Raw genomic sequence first — 26,847 nt, forward strand, 5'->3', positions numbered from 1 at the left:
GAGCGCACGAGAAAAAGTATAAATTTGAGCTTCTTTCATTGGAAATCACACATTCCTTCTCATTGACAACTCCTACAATCATCTCTTGGTTTTCACTCCCTGCCCTTACTCTGCTCCCGAAATAAAAAGTGAAAAAGTGGTTTGTTTTTTTTTTTGGTCTAGTGAAAAATAGCCAAACTAAATTTAGGCAGGTTCATTTAAACACCAAAATGACTAATCAAAATGAAAGTAACAACCTAGAACTTAAACCAAAACATAAGAATGCATGTTTACATAAGCTCCGTTTACATTTACTCTACTTGCAAAAGAAAGAAAAAAAAACCCCTGATATTCAAATTGTGCTTTAAGACAACATCCAGACATTAGTTTTGAGCTTGCATTATCCAGTAACATTATTTATAAAGTGGTTTGACATATGTGACTCAATTATTCTAAGACATCCCATGTGGTACAGAGTAGGGTAGGAACACTCGCATTTAAAGTGCATAAACTGGAGACTTGAAATGATAACTCAGACTTCTCACTGGGTCATCCAAAAGTAACTGTTACTCCATTAAAAAAAAATTCTCTGCCAACTCCAAAACATCCAACCTCACACCAGACACTCCAGTTCTTCAATTGAGTCCGCTCAAGTTTCATTTACAAGGAGAAAACGCTCACCAAATTCACAGTTGGCCCAAGACAAAGAAATGTCTATTTATCAGCCCGAAATCTACAGGGCAGAATACTCTTAGGACCGTGATGCCAAGAACTGGCGCCGCAACTGAAATCGTGTTTGCAGTCTCCGTTTCCAGGAGACTGGAAGGCTGCAGAGCCGCGCGAGGATCCTGCGGGGAGGCCGGGGCGGCGGAGGGCGCGGAGGGGGCAGGGGCGAGTCCCAGCGGGAACCGCATCAGGAGACAAAACGCGCAAGGGAGAGGCGCTCGCCTCCGGGGGAAAGCACGCATCTCCAGATTAAGTGCGTTTTCAGAGAGGACTTAAAGAGATGAGGGCAAGGAAAAATGACAGAAAACCATTAACCCTCCACGGCCAGAGGTAAGCGAAGTAGGAAAAGGGGGTAGAGGGACGGCGGGGAGAGGAAGGGCCCCAAAGACCAGAATTTGAAAGAAAGTACCCGAGCCCCGAGCTCGGCCTCGGTGAGACCTCGTGCCCGGTCGGCGGACGGCAGGCGGAGGACCGCACTCGCTCAGGGCTGCGAAGCGCCGCGTCCGCCGCTATACCGAGCCCTGCACAAGAAGATGTCGCCGCTCTCCCCGCCCGCTCCCGGGCATCTCTGGACCTCTCCCTCCAGCGGCACGCAGCCACAGCTCTGCAAAGCCGGCGCCGCAGGACCACAGCAAAAGGAAAATACCTGAGTCCCGGGAAGCACGCCGGCCGCGACAGGAGGAGGAGCCGTGGACAACTGGAGCCCGGCCGGGATCCTCGCTCGCCTCTAGCCAAACCCCAATTCTTACAGCTGGGGCGGGGAACTTCCGCCCTGAGCGGGCAGCGCGTCACTTCCGGCCGATGCCCTCACCTTTCCTCGCCCGCTCCGCGCCAGATGCGCTAGCTACGTTCGCTACGTTCTCACTTCCTCTTCCAGGAGCCTTCAGCCTACTCTCAACACCTGACGTGGACTACACGACCCAGCGTGCACCACCGCAGGTTGATTTCCGGGTCAAGGGGTCGGCGCTGGGTCCATCTCCATGGAAGCGATCGGTTTGGTCACGTGGTGCCCCTAGTTACGCCTGGCGGCAGCTGCGGGGTCTGGGGCCCAAGCGGGGGCCATTTTGCCGAAGGCAGCCTCGCGGAGTCGGGGACGGCCTGGCAGCTGGCTGGGGGTGCTCCTTTTCCTCCTCTGCACTAGGGGCTTGGAGAGGAACGGGAAGGCTGGGCTCATCGAGCCCTTGGGAGACGATGGTTTCCTCCAGCCTCTGCCACCTGACGACCCTCCATGGCGGCTGCGCGCTCCGCGCTGCTCCTGCTGCCTCCCCTGCCAGCCCTCCGTGCCTGTCGCCTCGAGAGCCGCAGTCGACCTTCCGCCCCAGAGACTGATGACAGTCGAGGTGGGGGCACCATGAGAGGCGAGAAAAGCTACTGCTGCCGTGGGGCTGCAGGGGACCACGGCTCCTGCCCCCCGACGCCCTCGCCTCTGGCGTCGACCCTGTTGATGCCCGCGGAGACCATCTCAAGCAGTTGGTCTGGGTCTGGAGGGGGTTCGTCAGGGGGAGACGAAGAGGAGACTCGGCTCCTTCAGCTTCTCCGGGCCGCGCCGGACCCTTCCGAGGCCTTCCAGGCTTTGCAGGCTGCTTTGCCGCGGCGGGGCGGCCGGCTGGGCTTCCCCCGGCGGAAGGAAGCCTTGTATCGGGCCCTGGGCCGAGTGCTCGTGGAAGGAGGCGGTGATGAGAAGCGGCTCTGCCTGCAGCTCCTCTCGGACGTGCTCCGCGGTCAGGGGGAGGCGGGCCAGCTGGAAGAGGCCTTTAGCTTAGCACTTCTGCCTCAACTGGTTGTCTCCTTACGGGAAGAGAATCCAGCCCTGCGGAAGGATGCGCTGCAGATCCTACACATATGTCTGAAACGTAGTTCTGGGCAGGTGCTGAGAACGCTCATACAGCGGGGACTGGAAAGCCCCGATGCCCGGCTGAGGGCTTCCACCGCGCTGCTGTTTCCTGTCTTGCTTACTCCTGAGGATTTGTTGCTCGGCCTGGATCTTACCGAGGTGATAATAGCCCTGGCCCGAAAGCTTGGCGATCAGGAGCTAGAGGAAGAATCTGAGACAGCTTTCTCTGCCCTTCAGCAAATTGGGGAGCGACTTGGCCAAGAGAGGTTTCAATCCTATATCTCTCGCCTGCCGTCTGCGCTGAGGAGACACTACAACCGCCGCCTGGAGTCCCAATTTGGAAGTCAGGTTCCTTATTATCTGGAACTTGAAGCCTCTGGATTTCCTGAAGATCCCCTTCCCTCTGCAGTGACTCTTTCCAACAGCAATCTTAAGTTTGGGATTATTCCTCAGGAGCTGCACTCAAGATTGTTGGATCAGGAAGACTATAAGAGCCGGACTCAGGCCGTTGAGGAATTGAAGCAGGTGATGGGGCGATTTAACCCTAGTTCCACCCCTCATTCTAGTCTCGTCGGTTTCATTAGCTTGCTGTATAATTTGTTAGACGATTCTAACTTCAAAGTAGTCCATGGCACACTTCAGGTCCTTCATTTACTGGTTATTCGCCTCGGAGAGCAGGTACAACAGTTCTTGGGACCAGTTATAGCAGCTTCTGTCAAAGTGCTGGCAGACAACAAGTTGGTGATCAAACAAGAGTACATGAAAATCTTCCTCAAGCTAATGAAGGAAGTAGGTCCTCAACAGGTGCTTTGTTTACTCCTGGACCACCTCAAACATAAGCATTCTAGAGTGAGAGAGGAGGTGGTGAACATTTGCATCTGCTCCCTCCTGACCTATCCCAGTGAGGATTTTGACTTACCCAAACTGTCTTTTGATCTTGCCCCAGCTCTTGTAGACAGCAAACGCAGGGTACGCCAAGCAGCTCTCGAAGCCTTTGCTGTGTTGGCGTCATCAATGGGCTCAGGTAAAACCAGCATCCTTTTCAAAGCTGTGGATACTGTTGAACTGCAAGATAATGGAGATGGAGTGATGAATGCCGTGCAGGCCAGACTGGCTAGGAAAACCCTCCCACGGTTAACAGAACAGGGATTTGTGGAATATGCAATACTCATGCCATCATCTGCCCAGGGCAGGTCAAGCCATTTGGCACATGGAGCAGATACAGACTGGCTTTTGGCTGGTAACAGAACTCAGAGTGCACACTGTCACTGCGGTGACCACACGAGGGAGAGCATGCAAATTTATGGATCTTACAGTCCAACTATCTGTACCCGAAGGGTATTAAGTGCAGGGAAAGGAAAAAGTAAACTACCATGGGAAAATGAGCAGCCTGGAGTCATGGGAGAAAACCAGACCTCCAGTTCCAAGGATATAGAACAGGTATGCATCTTCTTTCATTTCCTTGAGTTGAAACTATAAAAGAATTTAAAATGAAAATATGCCTATAGTGACTTAAGGATGAGGCTGCTTGAGGGTTGTTATGCTGTTTTAAAATCAATTTGAATGCTGCTATGGGTGTCTCTTATAATGGTACAGCTCACATGGGAATGTTTACTAGGCTTCCTGATTGATGGATTTGATTAAATCTGAGGCACCATGTGATACAGACAATACCTGGATTTCAGATTTGGCCCGTCACTTTGGCATAGCAGTTATCTCATTCATAAAACAAAGACTGAATACCTAATAGGTGCCAGATAAAGAGCTAAGTTCTGGGAATGAAAGAGGCTGTCCCGTGAAGTTTAGGGAAGGGTCAGACCTCTTAAGTGCTAAAGTAGAAGTATGGAGAGTCCTGTGGGAATACTGAGAATAGAAAAAAATAATTCCGCTAGAAAAGTCAGAAAAGCTTTCTGAGAAGATATGACATCTGAACTGAGATTTTTTCCCCCAAAGTTTTTATTTTGAAAATTCCAAATCTACAGATAACTTAAAAGAACAGTATAATGAATATCCATGTACTTCATTTATTTTTACCAATTGTTATCATCTTGCCACTTGTGCTCCATATTTGCTGAACCATTTGAAAGTAAGTGCAGATATCTTGACATTTCACTCCTAAACATTTCCACATGTATCTCCTAAAAGTGATGTTCTCCTTTGTAACCATCATACCATTGTCACACCTCGGAATGTCACTAGTAATTCAGTAATAGATGATATTTAGCCTGTATTTAAATTTCTCCGATTGTCCTCAAAATGTGTTTTATAGTATTTGTTTAACTTTTATCATCCGGTATCCAATCAAGGTTCATGTGATTAACGTTTCTTCTATCTAGAACAGTATGCCCACCTGTTTGTTTCTTTGTTTTTTCGTGATGTTGACTTTTTTGAAGACTGAGGTGGCTGTTTTGTAGAATTTCCCATGTTCTTAATTTATCTGATTGTTTCCTTATGATTACATTCAAGGTAAATAGTTTTATCGAAAACCTTACATAGAAGATGTTGCAAACGTCTCATTACATCACGTCATAAGGCTTATAATATCAGGTTGTCCCACTATTGGTGATGCTAAATGTTATCACTTGGCTGAGGTGGTGATAGCCGGATCACTCCATTGTTAAGGTTTATTTTCCTCTTTATAATTAGCACTTGATCTGTAGGATGATAGTTTGAGACCCTATGAATGGCCCACCAACTTTACCCACTGTTCTTAGCATCCACTATCCTTACCTGTATCATTTATTACATTGGGGGCTACCAAAAAGGATAACTTTTAAAAAAAATTGTAACATTTCTTCTATATTTTTTACCTGACATCATTTTTTATTCTATGTGTAATAATTAAGTACCTGAGTATTCCTTTTGATGCCATAATTGTCTCAAATTTGACTAGTGGCTGGCTCCTTTATCCTTTGACATGACTCTTTAGTCTTTGAATAACTTCCTTAACTTAAATATAACGTGATGCCCAGGCTTACCCTGTAGTTTTCTTGCTCCAGACCTGGAAGCAAACCATTTTTTCAAGAGCCCTAGAACTGCTTTTTTTAGTGGAAAATGGAAAAACCAAAGTCTGGGTATAGATGTTCTCATTGCTGTTGCTTACCATTGCGAATTGGCCCTTTCAGTGGCCAGAACCAGGGAGTACCTTTTTTTTAATGAATTCGTGCTGATACTTCCAACTCAAATTCAGCGCTACAGGGTTCTGCCTCACTTTCCTTTGTTCATATTTGTATCTCCCTTTTCCCACAATAAAACCCTGGTTTCCAGCATCAGGCATATTTATTCATATGCTGTATCCTACAATACACAAAAGATAATTAGCATAACAAGTACCTACCTGCTAAAGTTCAAGATTTCAGTTCTTTTTCTGAGTAAAATTATCCCATAGTCAGAGTTCTCTGTTCATACTTTTCTTACATTAATTGTTTTCTGGCTGATTATGATTCCAACAGTGTGATAAAATATGTATAAGAGTTGAATAAGTGTGGATGGGTCCTCGTGAATTTCACACCGAAGGGGTATATGTTCACTGAGTATATGTACACTGAGTTATGAGAGTTATGAGAGGACTTAGCAAATTAATAAGAAAGGGTGCATTTCTGCACATCTGAAACAAGGCATTTGGTGGGAAGTAGCCAATGATGCTAGAAACGTAGGCGAGGGCAGAGTATGGAGATCAATTTTGCAACTCAGGAGTTCGTACTTTTTGCAGTAGATTCAATGGATGGAGGTAAACTGAATGTTCCCTCTTGTTCCTTCTAGTTCCAAAATTTGTCAGTTTTTTGAAATAATTTTCACATTTACATAACCTCGTTATATGGTTATTCTTGTGTATTGTAAACATTACCTGGCAGTGAATGATTTTCTGAAAGCATTGATCTTAACAGTGCTTGTTAGATGTCGTCTAAAATAAAGCGTTAGTGTATTAAAAAGATTCTGGTGCTGGCCAAAGCACTAAGAATCTGAAAATAAGTGCATTTCTGAAATTCCAGTGTAGACATATGTTGCTTTTGAAAGATGCTGTGGTGAAATTAAAACTTGTCCCAGAAATTGTTACACTTTCTTGTTCAGAAATGGTGTGCATCTTGATGGAGGACAGGGATTAAATATTTAGATAGTTTTATGTGTGCAGTTTTTTAAAGTGTATATATATATTTTTTAAATTAATAAACATTTTTTAAAGCAGTTTTAGGTTCACAGCAAATTTGAACAGAGAGAACAGAGATTTCCCATATAGCCCCTGCCCCCACACATGCACAGCTTCCGGCACTGCATCCCTCACCACACTGGTACATTTGTTACAGTTGATGAACCGACACTGACACATCATTATTATGCAAAGTCCATAGTTTTACACTAGGGTTTACTCTTAATGCTGTACATTCTGTCGGTTTGGACAATTATATGCAAGTCCAGTCTCCGCCATTGTCGTATCATACAGAATAGTTTCGCTGCCCTAAAAACTTCTGTGCTCTTCCTATTCGCCCCCCCACCCCCAACTCCCGGCAACCACTGATCTTTTTACTGTCTCCATCGTTTTGCCTTTTCCAGAATGTCACGGCCCCTGGTCTGATTTGTACTGGCTCTGGCCCAGGCTCCGCTTTAACGTTTGCGGTCTACTGTTAATCCGTTATTTTTGTCTTGTCCACATAAAGCATTGATTAGTGACATTAAACAGCAGAGCTTCCAGAAAAACTCATAAGTGTTGTAAATACGTGCTCCTATAGCTCATTTTGAAGATGAACAGACTGGTTTGCTTGGAAGGCTGACTCTTGTAGTGTAGCAGGAGGAGGTAAGGTTACAGAGGGAGGCGGGGGCTGGATTGGCCACCCCTGAATTGCCAGGCTAAAGAGGTTAGCCTGTTATTTTGACCATGATTTGAGACTACAGCATTTGTTTGGGTTTTGTTTTTGTTTTTTTTAAGCAATGTTTTAGGAAAATTAATCACAACAGGAGCAATATATAGATTGTGTGTGTTTGTTTCCTTTTTTTTAGAGAAACTAGAGACTAAAGACTTACAAGATAGACCCACACTTATTGGACTACTTTAGGTGTGAGGATTAGCAGGGTCTTGGGATTAGACTAGAAAGAAAGTGATGGATGTAAGAGAGATTTCAAAGGATTTAGTGACAGAGGAGAGGGAGAGAAAGAGCAATAACTCTAAAATCTGAATGAGGTGACAAAATGCAGAAGAGATTCATGAATACGCATAAGAAGGCCCAAAAAGAGGAAGCTAATTCGGGGAAAAATTAATTTTAGGTGGAGGGAGATAGACTATTCCCGTTGAGTTTGACGACTACTATTCAAGAGACAAAGAGAACTAGAGATATAGATCTTGGAAGCTACATACTGAGAAGAAATTGCTGAACCTGTGGCAATGGTGGGCTCCAGTGAAGGCTCACAGAGCCAGAGCAGAGTGTTGAAGACTCAGCCTTGGCACACAGCCCCGGGGGGAGAAGCAGTGGGAGAGAGAACCAAAGAAGGCAAAGAGAAAGGGCGCCGCAGAGCTGGAAGAGAAGCCAGAAGGGCGAGGTTTGAGGAGTGAAGTGGAGGGCTTCAGGAGCCACGTCAGCACTGGGAAATGCGCGGGAGGCGGAGGGGAATGAAAACTGGAAGGCATCACTTCTTCTTATATATTCAGCCTGCTACTTGTAAAATAATTTTTGAAGGCACTTTTAATTTTATCTTCTTAATTTCCTGTTAAGAATTCTTCTGATTGTAAAAAAGTTATACGTGCTCATTATAGAAAATTTGGAAAATATGAAAAAGCACAAGGGGGAAATTTAAATTTTTCAGCAAGCCCAGTCCTGAGAGAGGTCTGCAGTGAGTGTTTTCTTGCCTGTCCTTCATCTCTCATTTCAGTTGATGTATACAAGTACAGATTCTTTTTCTGCATGACAGCCTCTCCTTTTCACTTACTTTACCATGAACATTTTTTTCTTTAATATCAAATAATTTGTAGTAGGGTGCTTAATGGCTCTTTAATACCAGATCGTATAGTATCATGGTCTATTTAACTGTTCTCTTACTTTTTAGTGTTTAGACTTTTTAGTTCTGTTTTTGTTTCCACTATTTAGTTGATTATTTTTGTGCCCTGACGTATCATGGGCTAATAACCAGATTCCTGTGACATGCTAACTTTGCGTCTCTTTCTGTGTTTTTCTGAGTGTTTTGATGAGTTAGTAGCGTCAAGTAATCAGGCTAGTGGGGTCAGCAGTCCCTAGCTGGCTACCATGGTAGCTGTGTTTCTCTCGGCAGGTTTCTCTGCAGTGTGCTAAGAGTCGTGGCAGTCAGTACCCAGACTGAGAAGTGAGGAGCGTACGTGCTCCATGCGTGCGTACTGACTAGGTCTGTAGCTTTTTCAAGGTCGAGGTTTGCTTTTGAGAAGGTCACTGGGACATGGAAAAGAGTGGTTTTTAGAAGAATGTTTTAGACAGAGACCAAATTTGAAAGTTTATGAGGTGAGTTGAGAAAATGTAGGCGGTAAGCGTTTATTCAGCATCTTTTTGATCATCCGCCACGTGTGAAGCCAGGTGTGTGCTTGTGGACTCCTCTGGAGCACTGCCTGGCTGTCCCCCTTTTTGGTATTTGACACATGAGAGCGATGACTTCTTTCTCCTGAGCGGTGGTGAGCACTGTGATGATAGGGACTGGGTTTTTTTGGTTTTTGTAACAGTATTAACCATACTGCTGTGTCCACAATCAATATCAACAAATATCTGTTAAGTGAAAAAATCTAAGGATGTGACGGTGAAAGAAAAAAGCCAAGTTTGCAAGATATAGCAGGATGAGTTACTGCTGTTGTATTTTTAAATAGGAAACGCCTGTTTTGAAAGAGGCCGAGAAAGGAGCCCTTGTGAATTCAACACGCCTGCTCTGTGTCTTGCCCTGTGATAGATGTTAGATGTGCAGGATACGCATGAGCTGGTCCCTGTAATCATATTCGAGAGAGAAAGGCAAGGAATTAATGTTCTAAATAAAGGCTAAAGGAGTCAAGAACGCAAGTATAGAGAGAGGCTAGCTTGGAAACAGAGCTGAAAAGACTTTTCTGGAACTGAAGGAAAAACAAAAGGAAGATGACTTAGGATACAGGAAAATTTTAAGATAGCAAGAAGGGTGTGTTTTGGGTTTTTTAGGTCAAAAGAATGGAACATATGAGCTCTAGAACAGTGCTTCTCAAACTTTAATTGCATGTGAGTTGCCGCGGGACTGTGTTGAAGTACAGATTCTGATGCGGTCTGTCTGGAATGGGGTCTGAGACCGTGTCTCAAGCTCCTCCTCCTCGGTGTCGCTGGTGCTGCTGGAAAACCACGTTTTGAGAGCAGGGCTCTGATGCGAGGCTTCCACGTTCTGGTAACTAAGAGGCAAGCTGAGCGTGGGAAACAGGATCAGGGATTTGAAGAATGTGGGGAAGATGCAGGATACTTAAAATGACAAATTTAAAGGTAGTAGAAAACCTAAAATGAGTAAATTGCACTAATGTATTTGGTATGAATGTAATCCTAAAAATTGAGATTTTCCTTGGATGTTGGATAGTTTCCAATAAGTAGCTTTTAATTTCTTTTAAAAATATGATTGGCGTGTCTGAATAAATAAACCCTTAGTTTTAAAGCATGTCAAAATCATGAATAATCCTGAAAGCATTTCTAATATCAATGTAGATGTTGGATTGTTTCCAATAAGTAGTCATTAATTTTTTTTAATTTTATTGAGATGCCTCAAGAATTTGAAAAACTATTTTTTTGTTTTTAAAAATTATTTATTCTATTGTAACTGCTAATTATTGTTTGGGGTTTTTTTGTGTGTGTATGGTTTTTTGGTGAGGAAGATTGGCCCTGAGCTAACATCTGTTGCCACTCTTCCTCTTTTTGCTTGAGGAAGATGGTCCATGAGCTGACATCCATGCCAGTTGTCCTCTGCTTTGTATGTGGGACACTGTCACAGCATGGCCTGATGAGCGATGCTAGGTCCACGCCTGGGTTCCGGACCTGCGAGCCCCGGGCCGCCAAAGCAGAACAGGTAAACTTAACCGCTACACCACCCAGCTGGCCCAAAAAAGTTTTATTTTTAATGCTTGTCAAAATCATGAACAACCCAAAAGGATATCTATTCTCAATGTAGATGATCTTTTTAAAAACTGAAAAATAATTTTTAAATAAATTTTTTGGAAAAACCTTAAAAAGGTATTAAATGAGACAAAACATCTCTATTACCTTGTATACATGTTTTTATTTTCCTGTAACTTTTTTTTTTTTTTACCTACGGCAGTGTCAGCTATAAATATTAAATATAACCTTACCCAAAGAAACCAAATTTTGTTTCCTCACAGACACAGAAAAAAACTAAGGGGTTACGTAACCAAGAACTGTTTTTTCATTCTCTCCATGAGTACACATTTCATATCCTTTTTATAATGATTGAAGTAGCAAAAATAAACATGTATTTAACAGGATCCAAAGACATTTATGTATTCTTTAACTTGTTTATTTGATGGTTATTCTATAGTGTATAAGAGACAAGGGTAAAATAAAAACATATTTGGCGATTAGTGATTTGTATTTTTATCTTAATTAGAAATTGTTCAGGGTCTTAAGATTTTTTCATTAATTGAATTTTAGTTTAAAATATTAAACTAAGGGTCTGAAAATTACAACATAAGCTAGTATATTAAGCATCGTACGATTTGTGGCATTATAAGAATTGATCCTGGGGCCGCCCCCGTGGCCAAGTGGTTAAGTTCATGCGCTCTGCAGCCCAGGGTTTCACCTGTTTGGATCCTGGGCGCGGACATGGCACCTCTCATCAGGCCCCATTGAGGCGGCATCCCACATGCCACAACTAGAAGGACCTGAAACTAAAAATACACAACTGTGTACCGGGGGGCTTTGGGAGGAAAAAGGAAAAATAAAATCTTTAAAAAGAAAAGAATTGGTCCCTTTTAATAAAGGTATTATCTATTATGAAATTTAATTGAACATATGATTTAACAGTTTTATATTTTGAAAAAGAGTGATGTTAATGTATTCAACCTGTGAAACCAGTAGAAGGAATTTAAGTTAATTAGGCTTTTCCTGAGAAGATAATTTCAAGTTTGCACAATTATATTAATATTATTTTTACATGGTGATAAATCTAGGCAAAGACAAATAGCTGTTTTTAAATGAGTCTGATTTGTCCAAAGAGCCGTCTTTAAATAGGGTTTTTATGTGAACTCTTACTATACAATTATATACCAGATATTACAACTTTTAAGTTTGTTTAAGAGCATTTTTCTTCCTGTTCTTTAACCTAGTGACTGAGGCCATTAATTAAACTCACACAGCTAGTCTGTGTTTCCCCTCAAATGTACAGCTTTGGAAAGACCCATTTTTTTCTTCTTAAAGAGACAGTGCATTTAAATCATAAGAAGTAAAAGAAATCTTAGAAATCTTTGGGTTTTACTTAGTTTACTGTGAGATAAGCACTTAACCTGTTAATAATGATTTTTATAAGCCAATTAGAACAGGAGCTTGTTCCAGTTGATTTTGTTCTGATTGATTAATACTGTCTATAAATAGACAAGATATACCAAATTGTTTGCTCAAAAAATATTTCATATTTATCATGTGGAAAAATTTTACCTTATGTATAACTTAGAGGCTCTAATTATAATGCAGCAGAAGCAGGTGCCAGTCTATTAAGAATGTTGAGTAGCTGAGGAAACAATAGCATAAAATTGAACACCATTAAATTGATTAGGTCCATCAAGGAAGCATCATTGCTGTGTGCTGGTTTAAGTATATTTCCACAAATTCTTTGCAATCCTTCCCTTGAAGAGCTGGAGTCCAGTTCCCCTCTCCTTGAATGTGTCTGGACTTAATGACTCACTTCTAACAGATAAAATAAAAATAATGGTGTGTGACTTCAGAAACTAGTTGTAAAAAGGCACTGCAGGGGCTGGTCCAGTGGCGTAGTGGTTAAGTTTGCACGCTTTGCTTAGCGGCCCGGGGTTCACGGGCTCGGATCTGGGCACGGACCTACACACTGCTCATCAAGCCATGCTGTGGCAGTGTCCCACATACAAAATAGAGGAAGATTGGCAACAGATGTTAGTTCAGGGACACTCTTCCTCAAGCAAAAAGAGGAAGATTGGCAACAGATGTTAGCTCAGGGCCAGTCTTCCTCACACACACACACACACACACACATGCAAAGGCACTGCAGCTTCCACTTTGGTTGCTGTCTTTCTCAGAGGAAGCCAGCTGCCATGTCATGACCAGCCCTCTGGAGAGGCCCAGACAGCAAGGAACTGAGGCCTTGTGCCAGTAGCCCCCTGAATGAACTCCAGCGATCCTCCAGTCTGCTAGGCCTTCAGCTGACAGCAGCCTAGCCGTCACCTTGATTGCAGCCTTGGAGATAGTTGAGCCATCCAGTAAAGTCACTTCCAAACTCCTGATCCACAGAAAGAGAGAGAATAATGTTTGTTGTTTTCAGCTGCTAAATTTTGGCATAATTCGTTACACAGAAATAGATAGCTAATGGATTGAGAATTGTGATTTCCAGGAATTTAATGAGACTTTTTTTTTAGTGTCCATATCCTATACAGTAATGGCATTGCATTTCCTTAGTTTTTAAAAGGCTAAACTTGTTTAAATTTGGAGAATTATATATTGTTTTATTTGGCTTTTGGAAACCATCATTTTTCTGAGTTTATCTAATTTATAATTAAATGTTTCATTACAATCCTTTCTTTAGCTTTAGAATTCTAAAGTAATGTTAATTTGCAGTTACTCAATTATTTAGAGAAACTGAAGAAAGCTGACTTTTGAATGTTACGGATTTTGTTTCCTTTCTTCTTTGGTATAGGAATTTGATTTTTGTAGATATTGACAGGTATTGGACCCATAATCAAAACGTGTAAACGCCTTAAGTTTTAGATGGAGGAAGAGGGCTTGGATTATTAGAGTAATGGAGCTCATATCAGTACATTTAAAAACAAACATCAACAGAACACACCAACAAGGAAACAAGATTCCAGGTTCCCTGTCAGCTGCCGCCTGGCCAGGATGCTCATCACCTGATAGTCAGACCGTAAAAATCAAAACTCACATCTACCTCTCCTGCCGTCTGTGTGGAAAGTGTTGTCTGTGTGCTCGGTCAAAATCAGAACCAGAACCAGGCTTTGCTGAAAATCAGAGTCACTGTGCGAGCAAGAGCCACGTTGCTCAGTCAGTGTCGTGAGGAAAGGTTAATGCGGACTCGAGGTGCAGGCTCAGAAAAGACGCGCTTTCAGGCCACGTGTCTGACTCGCGTGTTAGAGTCAGGACAGTATAGTAGTGAAACTTCCAGGAGTAAACAGCAGACCAGGAGTCAGAAATATTTGGTTTGTTATTTTGCAGTTTGTTATCTTACATGTAAGAGAGTCAGCTAATAGGCTAAATTGTAGAAATCTAAGAATGAGAACAGAGAAAAAAATTGCAGACTGGACATAGTCTTGTTTGCACATTTTATGAGTTAACTGACTGCTACAAAAAGTTCACTCTGGGTACTCTGCCTTGTGTAGGAAGCCTAAGGATGTCAAAGAAAGCATCTTAGTTGTTTTAAAAATATATTTTAGCTATGTAACATATGTGACAATCTTTCTAAGATCTGCAAATCTTTTATCAGCACTGTTACCTTAAGCCAGGTATGCACCATTTCCCTCATTGAAATTTCTTCCTTGTCAATATTAAACAGAAATTTCGGAAGCTACTCAAATGTTCCATAGGAGGAGAATGGTATATCTAGTCAATGGAATATTATGCAGCCTTTAAAAATAGCTTATATCCTTAGACCTAACAATTCCATTTTTAGTATTTCTGTTCTCCAGAAAGACTCTCATAATACACGAGGATATGTGTATAACAATATGCACTACAAGATTGTAACAGTGAAATTGTGACAAAGAAAATGTCTATCAGTAGAGAAGTATGAGTCCAACCATAATGTGAAATACTGGGCAGCCATTAAAAGGAATAACAGATATGTATGGATTAACATGGAAGGATGCCTACAATATGCTGAGTACTTACTATGTGATCTATGTTTGTTTTTTAAAACTAGCTTATTGAAGAATATTTATATAGAGAAAAAGATCTGTTAACAGAGTTTATCAGTAGGATTCTGGTGGAAGGGGTGCCAAAGAAGAATTTGACTTTTCATCTTACTTACTTCTATCTTGTTTGCATTTTGGGAGGGTTTTGTTTGTTTGTTTTTGGTAAAGACGATTGGCCCTGAGCTAACATCTGTTGCCAATCTTCCTCTTTTTTTTTTTTCTTTTTTGCTTGAGGAAGATTCACCTTGAGCTAATATCTGTTGCCAGTCCTCCTCTATTTTATATATGGGTCTCTGCCACAACATGGCCACCAACGAGTGGTGTATGTCCTCGCCCAGGAACTGAACCTGAGCCACAGAAGCAAGGTGCGCCACACTTAAGTGTGCTCCAGTAGGCCATGGGGCCAACCCCTGCATCTTTTTACAATAAGCAGTTACTACTTTTGTAATTAAAGTTTACAGCACTTATGAGAGGTTTTAACAACGTGGAAAATACTTGTGTTATAATATTAAATGCAAAAGTGGGATATAAAACTTTGCATATAGCATCACAACTATGTTTTCTTAAAGTGTACATAGAAAGTGATTTGAAAAAATATGCAAAGATGTTTCAGAGGGTGACTTTGGGTAATTGGAATAAACTTTTTTAATGGCCACCATTAAGGAACAAACCAGAAAGAACTGGTAGAAGATGAAAGTTTCCAAAAACTGGAGGTCAAGGTAAAGTTTAGTACAAATTCAGTAAAGGCAAGAGTGTAGGTGGTTTCTGAAAGAATTAGCTAATAAAAAGGTCTTTTTCTCATAATTTGATACTAACTCTAACAGAATAAAATTAAAGCTATTTTTGTGATGTTTTTACACTCCTTGCCAAGAGCTGAAATAAGATGCATTAGGTCAAAGCAATCTTTTTATGAAAAATATACAAGGAAGTAAATGCAAAAGTTAAGAGATAATAAACAACAAGATTAAAATGGTATGTAAGACTAAGTGAATTTCAAGTCGTTAATATTAAGTGTGAAACTTGCCTTTTTTTTTTTTTGCTTTTGCTTTTTTGGTGAGGACAATTGGCCCTGAGCTAACATCTGTTACCAATCTTCCTCTTTTTTTTTTTCTCCCCAAAGCCCCAGTACATAGTTGTATATCCTACTTGTAAGTCCTTCTAGTTCTTCTGTGTGGGATGCCGCCTCAGCATGGCTTGATGAGCGGTGTGTTAAGTCCACACCCAGGATCCGAACCAGTGAACCCCAGGCCGCTGAAGTACAGTGTGCAAACTTAACCACTATGCCACAGGGCCGGCCCTGAAACTTGCCTTTTATGATGCTTTTATTTACTGTAACTCTAAGGAATTAACTCATTTAAATTGTTAGGTGTTTATTAACTACGAAGACCAAACACGAGTTCCATGTTCCTGAACAGACTGCTTCCCGTTTTGTAGGTTAGCTTACAGCTCTTTCAGTATGTGTCTGTACTTTTCTGTTTTACTCTCACTCACTTCCATTTCCTGTTCTTCCTTGTTTAATCCCGTCAAAGCTTATCCTGATGAAAATCATTTGACTACTTCTAAAAGAGAACAAAAAGGGCCTCTCATCTTAATAGTAATTGGTGTATCTGATAGTCTGCTTTCAAATATTTGCAGATTTTTCTATAGCAAAACTTAATCCCTGACTGACTTGTAGATTCTTGAAAATGCCACACTCATACACACATTCCCCACCACTACCACGGTCCCAGTATCCCCATCACCGCCACCATGTATGCTTCTGGCGTACATACTGATACTCTGTTCTCTAGGCAGAAATTAATTACAGAGCAAATTTAATATAAAATGTATTCCATACAGGAGAATTATTTCTGGATTACTCACTTTTTAAATTGGGTTAATATGTCTTCTTTTAGTGTGTTTAATCAGAAGTTGACTGTAATTTAATCAGAAGAGGTTACATTTTCATTCCCCATCGTGTTCTTTTAATACTGATTACTATATAATTGGTCAGAGAAGTTGTAATGGTAGCTTTTGAGAAAGTAAAATCGGGCCTTTTTCAACTGGGGCATTCTTTATTTCTCATTGGTGTTTTCTGGATCAATTTTTGAAGGAGTTAATAGGTTTTTCACAAAATTTGATGGGAATAACAAGTTACCTCAGGTATATCTGGTAGTTTATAATCTTATCTTGTGATAGGCAAGAAGCTAAGAAGTTTTCAAATAGACATATCTTTAATTTTATTGTGTTTCAATGCATTTTGATACTTGGCAAAATTTGCAAAGAAGCATGCTGAGAAGGCTTATAGTTCACCATATGTCTAGATTTGATTGCCTTTAAGCTCCAAATAAGTATATAAACAGTGCGTATAATTTCTTATTTGTTCACTCAATTTTTAAATATTCTGTGGCCATGTTGAATGTGAAGTGATCCAGAACAATTGAGGTCGTCATTGGTGAAGAAATCTGAACGCTTGAATCATGCTCTCATTTAGTCTTACGTAGAGCTTCAAAATTCTACCCTGGCACTTTTGTCTCCTAAGGATCAGAGAGGGTATGGGAAAAAGGAATTGGAAACTATAAAGCATTAGACAGTTATAAAGCATCATGTGGGTTGGTTTTAACCAGAAGAGCTGCCATAAGAAGGTCTCCTACTGCAGCCTTGGCACAGGATGCAATGAGTACATTTCCATTTGGGCTGCAGATTGTGGTGGTAGATTGTCCTCAGAAAGAGCAGGAGAGTGGAAGCCTGGCTGGTTCAGTGGCCCTCAATTTCCATTTATTGTCTAGTGCTCAAAGATGGCACAGTGTGATGGGCATGCTGCCAAATCAGAAATGTTCATTTCTCTGTTTAAGCTGTCATTTCACTCTTTTTGTCATTTGCATCCTTTCCTTCCTAGCTGACAGATGTGTGCTGTCAGAGGGTAAGGTACAGAGGAGGTTTGGGGTGAAATAGTAAGAAAAAGGGAAAAAATTAGCATTTCTTTTATGGAATGAAAAGTACTGTTAGTATACCATACTGTATGTGAATGTTTATTTGTATCATTTACTTGATAAATTTTTTTCTTTTAACCTGAATTTTGTAATTGGGTCTAAATTACTCTGTCATATTTATTACCAAGTAACTTAACACAAATTTTCTAATTTATTATTCTATTCTTATAGTTTTCAGCATATGATTTCATCCCATCTCCAAAATTAAAGTCCTCTCAAGGAGTGCCTGTCAATGATGATTTATGTTTTAGCAGAAAAAGAGTGTCAAGAAACTTATTTCAGAATAGTCGGGATTTTAACCCAGATTCCCTTCCTGTATGTGCTGCTGGTAAGTAAAAGGTGCAGGTAATGGACGTGTTGAACTAAACTAAAGATTTCTCTGAACTTCATAGTCCTTTCAGGGGTTCACAGAACCTGTAATCTAGTAGACAATTCAGATTCAGTAAACATTTTTTAAAGATCTGATGAAAATAGACACTTAACATAATTGTCTCATAAGACCTGGAAGAGTTTCTCACTGAAACCCTTTGAGTAGTAATGTAAGGCTACATTTGCTTAATCAACAGCTCATATTTATTATCTCCTATGTGTTGGCCACTTTTCTAAGTCCTGGAGATACAGCAATTAACAAAAAAGGGAAAACTTTCTGCCTAGTAGATCTTGCATTCTAGATGGGGTGAAGCACACGTTAAATAGATGCAAAACATGGTGGGTTAGATGGTGGTAAATGCTGCGGAGAAAAATAAAGCAGAGAGGAGGAATAGGGAGGAGGGGCTATTTTAAATAATGCGGTGAGAAAAGGCCATATTCAGAGGGAGTATTTGAAGCCAACCACATAGATTTCAAGAGAGAAGAGCAAATAATTCCAGGAAGAGGGAACAGTCAGTACACGGTACGAGACACATTTGAGAGAGATCAAAGAGGCTGGTAAGTAGGAAATGAAATGAGTAAGGGGAAGAGAAGGAGAAAAGGAGATTAAAGAGATAATAGAGGTCCTTATTTATAAGACCTGGTGGGCTACTGGGCTTTTGGTCTGAGTGAGGAACATTATGAGGAAAGAAGCAAGATCAGTTACCTTATATTTTCCGGGCTTGTTTGGATGTTACATTTAAAATAGACTTAAGGAGGGCAAGGGTGAAAACGGAGTCTGTTGTCGAGGCCGGAGTCGGTGGAGGCTTTGACCAGGGCGGCAGTGAATGTGGTGGACGTGGTTGGATTCTGGTGATGTGTCAGAGGTGGAGTTGACATGATTTGCTGATGGAGCGGGCAAGGAGTGGAGGGAGAGAGGAGTCAAGGAGGCCCTAAGGGTTTTGGCCAGAGCAAGTGGGAAGATGTTTAATTGCTTAAGTAAGTGTTACAGGAAGGAAAACTTACAGTAGTTCAGAGGACGTGGTGATTGTCATGGGTCGTACAGTTAGAAAAGGCATTAAGAGGAGAGAGGACTTGAACAGCGTCTTTTGGGATGTATATGATACAGGTAGTTGGAGAGAAGGTCTGAGGAGAGTGAAGGCTTACATTAGGGCTGGGCTTGAGATAGTCTAGATCCTGTGTAAAGGCAGGATTCATTATTTTTTATTTTTTTCCCTAAGATTGGCACTTGCGCTAACATCTGTTGCCAATCTTTCCTTTTTTTCCTTTTTCTTCATCTCCCCAAAGCCCCCCAGTACATAGTTGTGTATTATAGTTGTGAGTGCTTCTGGTTGTGCCATGTGGGATGCTGCCTCAACATGGCCTGATGAGTGGTGCCACGTCTGCACCAAGGATCCAAACCTCTGAAACCCTGGGCCGCCGAAGCAGAGTGCGCGAACTTAAATATTCAGTCATGGGGCCAGCCCCCAGGATTCATTTTAGATGGTCAAAGATAAATTGGGATATGGGGAACCCTCGTTTGCTAGGCTCAAAAATTTAAGCTCATACTTGTAAGTTTTGGGACTTAATGGAGATTTTTTATTAAGGAAAAAAGAAGCTAGAGTGATAAGGTTGTTTACAAACAGGATAGAAAGGAATAATCAGGAAAATACAACAGCTGGATGTAAAAGATGAGGAAGGGTAGTAGAGAAAGATTTCAAGACTTAGCGCCCAGATAATTAGAAAAATGGGAATGTGTTGACAAAATGAAACCAGTTGGGAAGGGAAAATGGTTTATAAGGGATAGATTGAGTTTGTCGTAAGTGTTAACATTTATTTAACATCCAGATGATGTCAGTTATTGAAATTTGTTGGCTATGAGTTCAGACACATTATTTAGGAAATATTAGGACAATTTATAGACCTTTATGCAGTAAAATTCCTTAATATTTTCCTACAAAAATGAAGTGTTATAATGATGGTATAGTTTCATGTTTAATAGAGAAAAAGAAAGGCAAGAATATATCCATTTATGCTCACCATTACTTTAGATTTTTTTTTTTAAGATTTTGTTTTCTCCTTTTTCTCTCCACAGCCCCCTGATACATAGTTGTATGTTTTTAGTTGTGGGTCCTTCTAGTTGTGGCATGTGGGATGCCGCCTCAGCGTGGCTTGATGAGTGGTGTCATGTCCACGCCCAGGAACCAAACCGGTGAAACCCTGGGCCACCAAAGCAGAGCGCGCGAACTTAACCACTTGGCCATGGTGCCGGCTGCTACTTTAGATTTTTATAAGGCTCGTGGTTTCTGTACCATTGAGAAGCTCTTGACTAATTGTACAGATTTTAAATGACTGGAGAATAAGACAACGTATAACCTAATGCTGGGTTGGATGATACAAATTATAATAAGTACCATAGGGATTCAAGAAAGGAAAAGGTCATGGGTATTGAAGTGGTTTATGAAAACTCCAGGAAAAAGGTTGGACTTGCGCTGGACTTTAAAGAAGGGAAGGGTTTGTGATTGGCGGTGAGGCAAGAGGGACTGTTGCAGGTGAGGAGAAAACAGAACCAAAGCGTGGAGGTGAGGCTTAACTGGAAAGAGCCAGTGCATGAGGATAAAGGGGCCTGGAATCACAGGAAGAGAATTTAAAAAGAGCGTTTCAGAACTACAAGGGATCGGCTCATTTTGTGGATGAATCAACTGAACGTCAGAGAGTCATTATCACCTTCTTTTCTTCACACTTACTCTCCGGCCCAGGAGTAACCTTAACCAGCCACAGGAGAGGGAAAGTATGGATAAGCCTGGAGAATGTGTGAACGCTGTGCTACATGTGAGGAAAGAAAGTAGAAGAGCTCTGCAGTAGGGCTTTTGGGGAGAGTGTACACTGAACTGCGGGGAAGAGGGAGAAGCCGGGTGTGCAGAAGCGTTCCACAGCGAGAGGAGGGAGCGTGCAGGAAGAAACTGCCTTTGTGTATTTTTCAGTCTGCTTTTCTCTGTACTTTACCAGTCTGTCTTCTGTCCTTTACCCACCCCTGCCGCTAATCAGATCTGCCAATAGCAAAAACGTTCTGCCTTTCTTGCCTGCCCGGCTCACTGTACATGTACTCCTATATTCATTCCCATACAAATGACACGAACATTTGTGAAATTAGATGCATTCATGTAATAAAGTTAACCTTTACTTTTATGTTTTTCTCCTCCTTCCTTGCAAAGGCACCACTGGGACTCATCAAACAAATTTTTCTGGCAAATGTGGACAACTTGGATTTTCACAGATATGTGGTAAAACTGGCAGTGTGGAATCTGACTTACAGTACCTCGGGACAACTAATAGTCATCAAGATAAAGGTTTAAATTCCAAATTTATTTGGATACAAATGATTCATAAATATTATGTGGGGTTTTCCAAATCTAGCTTATATGTTATTTTGTGTAATTATACGCTTGAGAAAAAACGGGAAAGATGTTACATTTTTAATAACAACCTTAATAATATTTTTTCATAACTGTTACTCTAAAATGTTAGATTTAGTAATCGTAATATAAATATGACTGATTAAAGTTAGAGAGTTTGGAAACTCGTGGTGGAGATGACCATTTTAATACCAAGTAATTGAAAATAACATTATCCATTAAGGAGTACCGTGTTAGCAGAAGGCAATTATTTTCCATAACAGTTTGGGGTTTTTTTTAAGATTTTATTTTTCCTTTCTCTCCCCAAAGCCCCCTTGTACATAGTTGTGTATGTTTTAGTTGTGGGTCCTTCTAGTTGTGGCATGTGGGACACCACCTCAGCATGGCCTGACGAGCGGTGCCATGGCTGCGCCCAGGATCCAAACTGGTGAAACCCTGGGCCGCCAGAGCGGAGCGTGTGAACTTAACTGCTCTGCCACAGGGTTGGCCCCAAGATATTTTAATTTTTGTTGTATATCCTTTACTAAAATTTTTTGAGTGATAGGGATGTACTTCTGTCTTTATTTGTTGATGAAAAAGCAATGGTCATTTGAAATTAGTAAAGAAGATTTAGTTAATATAGCACTTACCTTTTAGGTCCCATTTCCTTACCCTACTCCAAAGGGCCACATAATTTCGTAAAGTTTTCTTTGTGGTGTTATTCCCAATGAAAGTAGCCCATCTTTCTTCATGATGCAGGTATTTCCTAAATCATGACCACGTCCTGTTGGGACTTGTGATTCGTGGGAGCAGAGAGTGTTCTCTGTGCTGCTTAGCATACTCCTGTTCAGGATCCCCCTGAATGATTGCATTACCTTTGAGCACACCTCCACTCTGAGTGTTCGGTCAGATCTTCATAGCGGCTCTGGTTTTCTGTAACCTCTCAGAACACCTATTAGAGCAATTGCTAAAGGGATACCATGTTCTTCTGAAGTCAGGATTTAACTTAATACTAGGTTATACGTTAAGAATTCTGCCGGGACCATCATCATCTCAACTAACATTCTCCATGGCATTTCTGAAGGACCTGGGGTGTGGATGCCAGATGCCAAACCATCTAGAAATTCCCATCCAGTTTTTAATGTTGCAGTGATCCACACCGAATGCTGGAGCCATTGGTACATTTTGTTGCATTCTGTTGATTCTATTTATATGCATAAAAAGATCCCATTTTGAGTTTTTTGCAAGAAATATTTTTAAATCTCTTAATAAAAGGAACATATAATAAGACACTGACATGGAAGCATCAGTGTCTGTAAATAGAGCACTGTAATTGAAATCAGGAGACTGAAAGTTTTCATTCTGAATGTAAATTTGTCACCACATAAGTCTCCTGTAGTCCCCTTTTCCACCCAAAAAAGATTTAGGTAGAAGTAGAGGTCCTAACTATGTCAGCTATGAATTAAAAATAGGTGATGTGTAATGTAGATAGTCGTTTAAGTCTTCAGAAGAATGTGTTATTTGTTAGTATACATAGCGAGGTCTTTCGTTGTGATAAGTCTTCAAAAAAATATTAAAGGAAAATTTAAGGGAAACCCTAAAAGGTTACAAATGGACTTTTATATTAATTGAGGAGTAAAAAGAAAAGATCAGTAAAAGGCAAGAAAAAAGTGACAAAGAAAAACTAAATAGAAAGCACAAAATAATATTGATGGTAGAATTAAAACCAAATATATCAGTAGTTACCATAAATATAAATGGACAGAACTTACCATTTAAATAGCAGAGATGATCAGATTTTATTTTACTTATTAAAATGGAAATGCCGTTTTTAAGAGCCACACCTAAAACACATCAAAATAGAATGGGAGAAAGTAAAACATGGAAAAGATACACTAGGCAAATACTCAAAGCAGAATAGCAAAAACATTGATGTTAGGGAAAGTGTGCACACTAAAGCTAAAACCATTTTTAGGGCTGAAGATGGTCGTTATAGTGAAAAAAGAACAATTCACTAAGAAGATAAGACTTTTCTAAAATGTATATGTGTATACATATATGTGTGTGCATATGTATGTAATTTGATAAAATTACAGGGAGAAAATAAATCTACAAATGTTAGTAGAGAATTTTAATAGGGTAAGGAAGTTTTGGATTAAATAATACAGAATGTTTGAACAACACAATTAATAAGCTTGTGAAAGTTGTCTCAATTAGAAGTCAGAAATCTGAATAGACCTGTAATGATTAAAGGAATTTTATTTAGAAATTTTACCCAAAAAAACAAACAAACAAAAAATCCTAGGCCCAAATGGTTTTCCTAGCATTCTGTCAAACCTTCAAAAAAAAGGTAAATCCTATCTTATTAAGAAAGAATGAATTAAAAGAATTAAAAGATTCTTTTTTCTTTTTTCCGGAGGAAGATTCACCCTGAGCTAACATCTGTTGCAAGTCTTCTTCCTTTTTTTTTTGCATGAGGAAGACTAGCCCTGAGCTAACACCCGTGCCAGTCTTTCTCTGTTTTGTATGTGGGACACGGCCACAGCATGACTGATGAGTGGTGTTCACAGGATCTGAACCCGTGAACCCAGGCCACCAGAGCGGAGCACACCGAACTTAACCGCTACGCCACAAGACAGCCCCGAGAGGTTAATTCTTAATTAAAAGAATTAAGAAAGAAAGAAGGAAGTCTCCTTATTTCATTTAATGAAATTAATATAACCTTAATATCATGACCAGATAAGGTCTGTGAATAAAGGAAAATAAATGGTGGTCCAGTCTCACTTTTATAAAAGCCAGTGTACAAGCAAACCAAATCTAGCAATGTGTTTTTAGAATTTGTATTTTATAGGGCCTGCCCCGTGGCCGAGTGGTTAAGTTCGCGTGACCCGCTTCGGCGGCCCAGAGTTTTGCCAGTTTGTATCCTGGGCGCGGACATGGCACCGCTCATCAGGCCATGCTGAGCCGGCATCCCACATGCCACAACTAGAGGGACCCACAACTAAAATATACACAACTATGTACCAGAGGGCTTTGGGGAGAAAAAGGAAAAATAAAATCTTTAAAATTTTTATTTTATATATTATATCTAAGAAGGGGTTTTCCAGAAAAACCTGTAGTTTAAGCTTATCACAGATAGAAGGAGGAAAACCGTGTAACTGTGTCAATAGAGGCCATAAAAGCATTTGATAAAAATTTAACATTTATGCATTATAAACTCATAACAAACTTAACAATAACTTTCTAAACCTAATTAATGATATCTGTTAATACCTTTAGCAACTATATTTAGTGGTAAAATACTAGAATTCACTTTATTTTTTTTTATTTATTTATTTTTTTAAAGATTTTATTTTTTCCTTTTTCTCCCCAAATCCCCCCGGTACATAGTTGTGTATTCTTCGTTGTGGGTTCTTCTAGTTGTGGCATGTGGGACGCTGCCTCAGCGTGGTCTGATGAGCAGTGTCATGTCCGCGCCCAGGATTCGAACCAACGAAACACTGGGCCGCCTGCAGCGGAGCGCACGGACTTAACCACTCGGCCACGGGGCCAGCCCCTAGAATTCACTTTAAAGTCAAGAACAGCACAAAAATGCTCACTATTAGCACTGCTATTGTGCATTTAATTACTAATTCCTCTAATATTTATTGAGAACCAGGCACTGTTCTAGAGTCTAAAGATGAAAATCTGTTAGAGGAGAGGCAAACAATGAGTGAACAGTAAGAATGGAAATAAGTGCTTTGAAGACAAATAGGCGAGTAAGGGGACAGAATATGACAGGGAAGGCCTTTGAAGTGATAAGGTTTAAGCAAACCTGAATGAAGTGCAGGAGGGAGCCACATGGATATGTTTCAGGCAGAGACAGCAACAAGGTACAAATGCTCTGAAGTAGACCATATTTGGCTTATTGGAGGAATAGCGAGGAGGTCAGCGGAATGAGTGAGGGGGGAGAGTAATTATGAGAGAGAACATGTGGCCTTGTAGGGCATTGTAAGGCTTTGGCAGTTTATTCTGAGTGGGGTGGCAAGTCAGTGGAGGTAGAGTCCATATAGTCCATGCAAGTCAAACAGCATGATCTGAGCTGCTGTGTAGAGAACAGGGTTGGCAGGAGTGCGACGGGTGCAGAGCAAACCAGTTAGGTGATGGCAGTAGAAAAGGTGAGAGGCGATTATGACTCATTTTAGAGGAGGGTGACAAGAAGTGGTTGGATTCTGATAGACAGTTTGGAAGCATAGATAATTTTATTTTATCCTGTATACTAAAGTAATATGAATTAAGATTTATTCCTCATTCACCTAAGTTTTCAAAGTTAGTGATCACCCTGTATTGCTAACATAGAGCCAGTGAGATTTGCTAATGGCTTAGATGTGAAGTGTGAGAGAAGAGCGGAGTCAAGGATGAGTCCAATATTGTTGGCCTGGGCAACTTGAAGAATAGAGCTGCCGTGTGCCAAGAGAGGAAGGTAGGAGAAGAGCTGTTGGGAATCGGGAGTTTTGTTCTGGACGCGTTAAGTTGAGGACACCCGTCTCTTTAGAGAAGACGTTGGGTGGCATTTTGATGTTGAGTCTGGAGTTTAAGGAAGAAGTCACTGCTAAAAATTTGGGAGTCATTATACTCTATCTAGGGAGGGCCTAGTTCAAAATTAATAGTACAGAATTTGAAGAGGAAGAAATGAGAATTGTCATTATTCCCAGATAAAACGTAGTACAATGTAGTGGTTAAGAGCACAGGCTTGGGGGCTGTAGTGCCTGGCTTCGTGTCCCAGCTTTATAATTTCGTCGTCAGTTGACATATCCTGCTTTACTTTTTTTTAAAATCTATAGTAGAGGACCAGTACCTACTCCCACAGGGTTGTTGTGAGGACTAAATTGGTTATACACATGAAGTGCTTAGAACACCCCCTCGCACAGAGTCAGTGCTCAGTAAATGCATTATCTCATCACAGTCACTGTCATTACCATCATTACCATTATCAGATTATCTGCATAGGAAATCTAAAAGGATATATAGAAAACTATTAAAATTTTAAATAATTTAGCAAAGTTGCCAGCTATAGAACCAGAATGTAAAGGTCAATAAATTTCTGAGACCCCAGCAACTTTGAAAAATGTAGTTTTTAAGAAAGAAATTACAGTATCAACAAAATTTGTATCTGGAAATCTAACAAAAGATTTGCATACACTCTATTATAAAAGCAAAAATATGCTTTTTTGAAAGACATCAAAGAAAACCTAAATAAATTAAAGGAGATTCCATATTTTGAAACAGGGAGACTCAATATCAGGCAGTTATTCCTAGGTTAATCCTTAAATTCAATATCATTCCAATCAAAATCCCACCAGGCTCTTTTGTGGAGCCTGACAGGCTAGTCTTGAAATACATGTGAAAGAATGGAAGGCCAAGAAAGGCCAAGATGGTTCTAAAGAAGATTGAATGGAAGGAAGCTCATCCTCTCAGTGCGATGATAATAAAATGGTGTACTCCCAAGGGAAGGGCAGACAGCATAGACTCGTGGAACCA

The 26,847-nt window shown here is 40.6% G+C and overlaps 2 protein-coding genes across 9 annotated transcripts in view; one reads left to right on the top strand and one right to left on the bottom strand.

Annotated features, from left to right (window-relative positions):
- KLHL28 (kelch like family member 28) overlaps positions 1–1,487 on the bottom strand; it is a 38,348-nt gene extending 36,861 nt beyond the window's left edge. For 2 of the 5 annotated variants that reach the window (XM_005603452.4, XM_023624521.2), the window contains exon 1: positions 1,352–1,484. The gene's annotated coding sequence lies outside the window, so the exon portion shown is untranslated. Of the gene's footprint in view, positions 1–660; positions 793–1,351 lie in introns of those variants that run through there. The other 3 variants (XM_001493292.5, XM_023624534.2, XM_070274865.1) reach the window with 3 other exon arrangements.
- A 183-nt stretch (positions 1,488–1,670) lies between these two features.
- The window catches only part of TOGARAM1 (TOG array regulator of axonemal microtubules 1), an 84,205-nt gene continuing 59,028 nt past the window's right edge, over positions 1,671–26,847 (top strand). The window contains exons 1-3 of one of the 4 annotated variants that reach the window (XM_014734159.3): positions 1,671–3,979; positions 17,756–17,912; positions 21,148–21,282. In XM_014734159.3, coding sequence (XP_014589645.2) covers positions 1,934–3,979; positions 17,756–17,912; positions 21,148–21,282 — 2,338 coding nt within the window. In that variant the 5' untranslated portion in view covers positions 1,671–1,933. The remainder of the gene's footprint in view (positions 3,980–17,755; positions 17,913–21,147; positions 21,283–26,847) is intronic. The other 3 variants (XM_023624500.2, XM_023624493.2, XM_023624508.2) reach the window with 3 other exon arrangements.

The sequence above is a fragment of the Equus caballus genome, chromosome 1 (assembly GCF_041296265.1).
Source record: "Equus caballus isolate H_3958 breed thoroughbred chromosome 1, TB-T2T, whole genome shotgun sequence".
NCBI classification, from domain to species: Eukaryota; Metazoa; Chordata; class Mammalia; order Perissodactyla; family Equidae; genus Equus; species Equus caballus.